Source organism: Arvicola amphibius, chromosome 3 (assembly GCF_903992535.2).
Source record: "Arvicola amphibius chromosome 3, mArvAmp1.2, whole genome shotgun sequence".
In the NCBI taxonomy this organism is placed as follows: Eukaryota; Metazoa; Chordata; class Mammalia; order Rodentia; family Cricetidae; genus Arvicola; species Arvicola amphibius.
In genome coordinates this window covers 148,028,122-148,035,853 of record NC_052049.1, presented here as the reverse complement: position 1 = coordinate 148,035,853, position 7,732 = coordinate 148,028,122, and the positions used below count along the sequence as shown (strand labels likewise).

The following is a 7,732-nucleotide window of genomic DNA, read 5'->3' as shown; positions in this document are numbered from 1 at the left end:
ACGAGCGCTCTTACTGGACGCACGCGCAGCGCCAGCAAGGAGTTCCGTTTCCGGCGTGGTGGTTTCCGATTTTTGGCGTTCAGTAGTCGCGGTTGGTGGGAAGCCTCTGAGCCAAGATGTTGCGGAATCTGCTGGTAGGTAGCTTCTGGGGCTTGGCTGGTCTGGGGTGTCTGCGCGGAGGCTCAGGGACCCCGACAGAAAGCCGTGCTGGAAGTGGGGCAGGAGACAGATGCCGAGTCACCTTGGCCGCGTCCTTTTCCTCTGACCTTTTCGACTACTCTCCCCAGGTAGTTGCTGGGCAGACGTTCAGGGAAGAGCGTGACCAAATTTGCTTTCCCGCTCACTACTGTTAACTGATAAGTCCAGTGCGGGGGATAGGCAGAAAAGCGCCATTTTGGTGTCATTTTATTTTGAGGCATAGTGAGAACACATAAATTTACATGGTTCTTACTTGAATCAGAAGTAAAGAACTAAAGTATTCCATTTTGGTTGGGATTTAATGGATATTCACGACTGAAGTGCAATAGCAATACTGAATTGCCTTTTAACACTAATTGCTTTGAGCTTGTGAAGTATTTTTCCGGAATTTAAAAAGATGTGGTTTTATTATCTTTTATAATTATTTAACAGTTTTAATAACTTATCAATACCATTTAGAAAGTGAAATGCGTGTTTACTGATTCAAATAAACCTACGCCTTTAAACAAGACTTACACCCCACTAAAATTTTCTTCGATAGCTAGGAATGTAGCTGGTGGGGAACTTGGCTAGCATGTTCCCTCCACTCCCAAATAATTTTTAATAAGTATCATTCTGGTAGCCAAAAAAAGAAAGGAAGGAAGGAAGGAAGGAAAGAGAAAGAAGGAAGGAAGGAAAGAAAGAAAGAAAGAAAGAAAGAAAGAAAGAAAGAAAGAAAGAAAGAGAGAGAAAGGAAGGCAAAAGCCTGTCAGTGGTTATGTCCTTAAATCCTAGCACTTGGAAGGCAGAGGCAGGTTGATCTTTGAGTTCCAGGCCAGCCTGGTCTACAGAGTGAGTTACAGGACAGCCAGAGCTACACAGAGAAACCCTGTTTTAAAAAGCAAACAAACAAAAAGCCAACAACAAAAATCTTGGTTTAACGGTCAAGTAATAGATATTTTTTAACATAGGTGAGTAAAAATGAGAATGGTTTAATATAGTCTATTATTCTTTATATCACTGTGCTTTGATCAACAAAAGAATACCACTGATTGACTTTAGGTACAGGTTGTGTAGGTAATGGCTTCTGGAGACTGCAGATTATAGTGTGAGACACAGAGCAGAGGCTAGACAGCATCTGGAAAGCCCAGGTGCTGGTCCTGGCCTTTATCTCTGGCGAGTTAAATATGGTTTAAAGCTCAGTTTCCTTTCAGAGTGTGAAGGACTGGCAAGTTGAAGGTTTCTTTAGGCTCTGAGTCTTGGTTACTAGGTGCGGATTTCTGCTTCAGGCCCTCCGTCAGATTGCCCAGAGGACCATCAGCACTACTTCACGGAGGAATTTTGAAAACAAAGTTCCAGAGAAACAAAAGCTGTTTCAGGTACTGAAATATTTTAGGTGATTATTACTTGTAATAGAGCTCAGAAGGTGGATTTAGGAAGTAAATTCAGAGGTCTGCATCTTAGAGCCTCTTTTGTATTAGCTTGGGGCATATGGGACTCTTTTTGATGACTATTTGCTGTATCCAGCAAGTGCCTCGGAAGGTGGGAAAAATGCATAGATAAATGTGTGTGTGTGTGTGAGTGTGTGTGTGTGTGTGTGTGAGATTTGTGATGAATTGCCATTCTTTGGGAAATAATTGAATAGGTGTAAGAAAATAAACTATAAGAAAAGGCTCAGAAACCAAAAGTGTTATATTGTAGAAATTCAGTCGATGTTATAGGATACCTGCAGGAAAGGTGGGGAACGTTTCTAAAGAAATTTCAAAAGATCCGACAAGAGAAATCAATACCTAAAACTATATGATTTATTGCTGTAAAGAGATGGAATAGGTAAGCAATTTTTCAAAGTATGATTATATCATTGGTATTCAAAGAACTACAGGTCTGTAAGAAAGGCAAATTAAGTTTGCCACAGCTGTAGGGCAAGGAGATTCCTGTGGGACGTGGCAGACATTGTCTTCCTGACTGTTGATCTTCTGTTCAGCAGTTTGCCCCCAAAACATTCTAGCTAGTGGATTGGGAAACTGTAGAGGTTTGACTACACCTTTCTATGGAGCCAGAATGTGACATCTCTGGAGATCCCTGCTGGCCCCTATTGCTGGTGGAGCAGAAAAGTATTGCCTTGTGGTGCCATGAAGGCTGCCAGTACTGTTCTTCCAGCCCTTTTCTGGGCACAGACTTACATAGCATTGGCTATATGACCATATGAGTGTCACCAAGAAATGGTTGTAACCCTGTCATTGTCTTTTCAGTTTTATAGATTAAAGCTATATTACCCCGACTTTAACTGAAAAACAGGGCTGGAGAGACGGCTCAGAGTTTAAGAGAATTGCCTGCTCTTCCAATGCTCCTGAGTTCAATTCCCAGCAACCACATGGTGGCTCACGACCATATGAAATGAGATATGATGTCCTCTTCTGGCCTGCAGGCAGACACATAGACAGAATATTGTATACATAATAAATTAGTAAATATTAAAAAAAAGAACTGAAAAACTATAGCTTCTAGGTCAGCTCTTGAAACTGAGTCTTCTTAAAGCAAACTGATTATGAGTGACAACCCCACTCCCTTCAATCTAAATAGAAAGATTTAAAATAGATTGTGTTTGCCAGGTTTGGGAGAAAGACAACCATTCGCAGGATTTTCATACAAGACAAGCAGTAGTATAGTAGGGACAGATGTTTAGCTTTAGCTGGTAGTTGAAATATTATAAACTAATCACATGCCCTTTCATCTAAGAAGTCCTCTCTAGGGCACTTTAGAATACATGTATATGTGTAAGAAAATTGATAAAAGATGTTAAGGAACCCAACCTAGAAATTACTAAAAGATTGGCTAATTCAGTTAAGACATTTTTCGGCTGGTAGAATATTATGTAGCCATTGAAGAGAGATTTAAATGGACTAAGAAACTATTTTTGAAAATAGCAAATAACAAAATTGTATAGCATAATGCCTTTTGTATATTAAGTACATATAACTTAGACTTGATATATATAAGCATTAAAGCTGGTGACATATACTAACTATACTGTTAATGGTTGGTATGTCTTGGGGAAAGGCCCAGTGGAACAGAGCACTTAACCTTTATCAGTAATTAGATTGTGAATTATTTTTGTTTTATTGTGATTTATAATTTTTTTCCTAAGTAGAATTTTAAGTAGTAAAAGTATTATGTATGTTTTATAAAAATAAAATTCTTAAGTGGATATAAAAGCTGCCTGACTAGTGTTATAAGCCAAAGCCCTTGCCCCTGCCTTTTATAAAAGGGGAAAAACTTCCTAATGATCAATGGGCTGTTATCTTGTATTTACATTGTTGAATTCAAGGACTATTTTCCTGTTCTGAAGTTTATATACTCCTCAAGAAGACCTCATTAGGTCTCAAATTAGTTTGAAAGGGTTGCTGTGTTTTACATGTTTGTAATTGTAAAATAATAGAGAAAGTAAAAATTGTAAGCTTCTTAAATTATTTAAATTCAGGGAGTGTCAGGAGCTGTTGGAGTTTATATGAATAATTAATATTCCTATTCTTAATAGCAAACAAGTGACACGTGTATCAATGTCTTTTTTCTCTTTTTTTTTAACCCAGGAGGATAATGGAATCCCAGTGCATCTGAAGGGCGGGGCCTCTGATGCCCTCCTCTACAGACTCACAATGGCTCTGACAGTTGGTGGTAAGACATTGTTTGAGTGTTTGCAGGACAGAAGCATCAGTGACAGCTTGTTTTCGCTGTGGTAGTGTTTCTTGTAGGCGTTCTGTCTGCAGGCCATCTCACTGCAGCTCAGATAAGCAGGTTAGAATATACTACCCAAGAGCATTTTAACCTCTCAAGCAGGTGTGACCTGGCAGGTTTGTGGTTAAGCTCTGATAGAGAGAGCCTACTATGAGTGTCTCTAGTGGTTCTCTACCCCTCTCCCCAGTCATACTGCCCTGCCTCCAGTAGTAGGGGCTTTAAAAAGTTTGTACGCGTTATGTTGAAGGATAGTGTGACATATCTACCTTTATAAATAGAAATGAAGTAATGATGAAACTGTTTTAAGTTTTAAAATTTCACCATGTATCAAAACACTTTTATGTTTGATTGAGGCTTGTGTGTTTGTGTTCTCACTAGAAATCAAAACCTCTGAGCTGTATTCCCAGCTGTTAAGCTTGTCTTAATGGCAAATTAACATTTGAGCTGTAGTATTGAGTGTATGGACCAAAGTCTCAGAATCCTTAGTATGTTTTCGTGTGTTTCTCAGGAACAGCATACGCCATCTATCAGTTAGCCATGGCTGCATTTCCCAAGAAGCAGAACTGACTTCATCATCCCAGGCTTCACATGGTTCAGTTGCATTCAGCGCTTGATGGACCAGGAATCTGATGAGTAACTGAGCTCTTTGGGGATCACTATTTATTGACGTGTACTAACTGTCAGCAATAAAGCAGTCTTTACCATGCTCTGTCTCCCTTTTCACTTGAGAAAACGTTTCTGCTCACAGTTTTGAGTCAGCACTTGAGATCTTAGATAAGGAACAAAAATTTTTAAAACATCCTTTGTGAATTTGTGCAGAGTACTGCCATTGTGACATTTAGTAAATTTTGCTTTCAGCAGCTGAGAATTAGTAGATGGTCTTCAACGTGATTTGAGCTTGATTCTTGAAAGGATATTGCTTAGCTCTCTACCCCCTTCCATGTGTTCACAGGGTAAAGTGCTGGGCACTGCGTGAGGTGTGTAGGTGGGGCCTGTGTGCTCTTCTTTGTCTTTGCTGAAATGTTGGTGTATTCTGTCTGGGAACTAGAGTGTTCGAGGCCTCTGAAGACTCTTATTACATGCAGAATGGGTTTTCATGATTTTATTCTAGTCCTTAGCATAAGCTTAAAAACCTTATAAAAGTTATGGGGGACTATAGGGAATCAAACTTGCTTTCTTTTTCCTTCTATGGGGTGACTTTAGTAATCTCTAAAAATAACCTATGTCAAAATTAAGAAAAATCTATAAGTAAAGTTTTTTAATTTAAATTTCTAGACAAAATTAAAAGAAAACTATTTGGAAAACTTGAGACATGTAAAATAACCAAATTAGAATTTGCTATAAAAACATGCAGATTTGTGCTATAAATTTCTCTCAAGGGGTTACCAATTACTGATACTTTAGTCTTAGATTCTGGAGTTTAAAGGGTTGTTGGACTGGAGTATGTATCTTGCTAGCTTTAGAAGGAAGTAAACATTAGAGCTCTCAGAATGTGGAGAAAGTTCCCCGGTGGCTTAGAACCTGGGCCAAGCCAGTGTCTCATGGTGAAAAGAACCACTGATGATAATTTGAAAAGAATGGTAGCATTGTACAAGGGGGATTTCAGTTAATTTTCATAAGTGATTTAAAATACTTAATATAATGAAAGTCATGTAAGAGGAAAAGTAGCTTGGGAGTTTTCTATACCCTTCATGTTGATACCTCATAGAATTACTGTCTCTGGCTTAACCTGGTAACAGTTGTACAGGGAAAAGCTTCCTGAGACGATGCTTCATTGTATTGCCCAGGTTGCCCTGGAACTCAGGGTTTTTCTGCCTCAACCTCAAAAGGTTGAGGCAGAATCCCAAGTTTAAAACACTTGGCTCAACTCTATATAAAATTTCCTTGAAAGCTTATGCCACAATATTCTGCTTGGAGCCTGATAACATTGCCAGATTTAACATACTAAAGCTATTCGAGGTGAAGTTACTGCTAATCTGGGTTTGTGGGTGAAGTTAAGTCGACTGCGATTTTATAAAGCTGAAATAAATGGCACCTTAAGATTCTGAGTCCAGTTTTCCGTAATTGAAAAGGTATACTTTATCTTCGCAGTTGTTTGATTAAATACATGACTGTGGTACATTGATAGTGCTATAGTGTTTGCAGCAATATATGCACATAGGAAACCCTACAGTCTCATATGCAAGTGAGGCTTCTAGGAAGATTATTCAGTTGTACTTTGATCTCCAGTTTTCTATCTACCTAATCATTTATCCCTGTCTCTCTTATCTACCTTCTGTTTGAAATCTAATGTCAGGGTTATATCACAGACTTCCTGATTATTTTCTTGCATATGAAGGCTTTCCATATTGTGCTAGAACTTTGGCTCTCAGCTCTTGTTCAGTATGCTTCCAGTGTTCCTGATTGTCGTGCACATCAAGTTTTCACTCAGAATTAAGAGCAGGACCCACTATAGCCTTGTAATTAATATGGCTAGCTTCCATCTTTGCCTTGCTGTGGTGCACTAAGGCTACTAAGCCTGTGCTGTCTGTGCACGTGGGATATAATTATTCTAATATGTAGAAAGCATGAGAAAAGGTTTAGCAAATACCAAGTATGCAGTAAATTTCATGTGTCTGCTGTTAGCTCTTGAGAACAAGAACTCCTAGCTTTTCTTCATGGCCCTGTCAGTCAAATACAACAGGACTAGCACAGGGTCACAGTTTCATATTACATGGTGCCTGTCGCCTTTTCAGCCCTGCTTTCCTTGTAAGTGGCTGCTTCAACTTCAGTTCTTTTGAATGGTCCATGTGGGAAGATGAAAGAGCACACTCTAGATATGCTTGCTCCCAGCCAGCCACAGAATTTGAGCTTTAATTTCTTTAGTAGTAACTCACAATCATAGAAGTGACTGTGCTGAAAACATTGCCCACAGTATAGTTGGGGTTTGGTTTACTGTGAGCAGAAGTCTGTGAAACTGGCCACAAAGTCAGTTTTCTTGGTTTTGACATTGGGCTTTTCAGGGGATACAGAATATGAACAGATTTAGCAAAACAAGGGCTATGAGAAGCATTGTACTGCTGTAGGTAGGGTTAGTGCTCATGGACTTCCCTGCTTTCCGAGTGAATTAGCTATGTACAGAGCTGGCAGCTGTGCAGGCATCTAGCTAAGGAATTCCTCTTTGTGGCTTTGGTATGTACCGAGTGAAGAATATCTTAGGAACCTATACCCAGGACTCGTGTATATGTCAAGGCTGATAATTCACACAAGGAGAATCACATTCCTGACTTAGAAAGCTTACAGTTTAACAAGTGGTGTCAGGGAAGGTCTTATAAAACATCGTATAGAATTGTTAGAAGTTCTGTTCTTCTAACAAAGGGGAGAGAACTGTATGGGCTTAACTCAGGTCTGTAGAAGCTGAGTATACCTATAGCCAGTTAGGTATAAGGAGAAAGGCATTCAAGGGAAAAGGAACCATCCAGATCAAATGCCCTGAGGTTTCTGGCCAATGTTCAAAGCAAAGGGTAGAGAGTAGGTACTACTTGGGTGACCAAGAGACGAGGCCTGTCAGATAGGGTCTTGCAGTCTATTATAAGGGGGGAGCTATTATTACAGGACTCTGCTTTAGAGAAGACGAGCCTGTTTGACTGTTGAAATAGACCACAAGGCAAAGTGGATAAAAATTAGCCAGATTTGAACAGAGAGATCTTCAATAACCTAGAACTTATTAACCGTTTCCATTCACCATCCCTGCTTCCAAATCACAGAAAAATCTATTTTTGGAGAAAAAAAAATTATTTTTGGAGAAAAAAAAATTCTTAACCTAGAATATTTTCTAGGT

At 39.3% G+C, this 7,732-nt stretch overlaps 1 protein-coding gene across 1 annotated transcript; it reads left to right on the top strand.

Moving 5' to 3' along the window:
• LOC119810497 (cytochrome c oxidase subunit 7A2, mitochondrial) lies at positions 1–4,618 on the top strand. The gene is made up of 4 exons (XM_038324004.1): positions 1–134; positions 1,467–1,556; positions 3,768–3,852; positions 4,421–4,618. The coding sequence occupies exons 1-4, from the start codon at positions 117–119 to the stop codon at positions 4,477–4,479; spliced, it is 252 nt and encodes an 83-aa protein (XP_038179932.1). The 5' UTR covers positions 1–116; the 3' UTR covers positions 4,480–4,618.
• Positions 4,619–7,732: the final 3,114 nt, after the last annotated feature.

Excerpts from the sequence above, each read along its gene's own strand:
- LOC119810497 (XM_038324004.1), top strand. Across the intron at positions 1,557-3,767 it reads AGAAACAAAAGCTGTTTCAG|GAGGATAATGGAATCCCAGT; the intron begins GTACTGAAATAT and ends TTTTTAACCCAG. Across the intron at positions 3,853-4,420 it reads AATGGCTCTGACAGTTGGTG|GAACAGCATACGCCATCTAT; the intron begins GTAAGACATTGT and ends TGTGTTTCTCAG.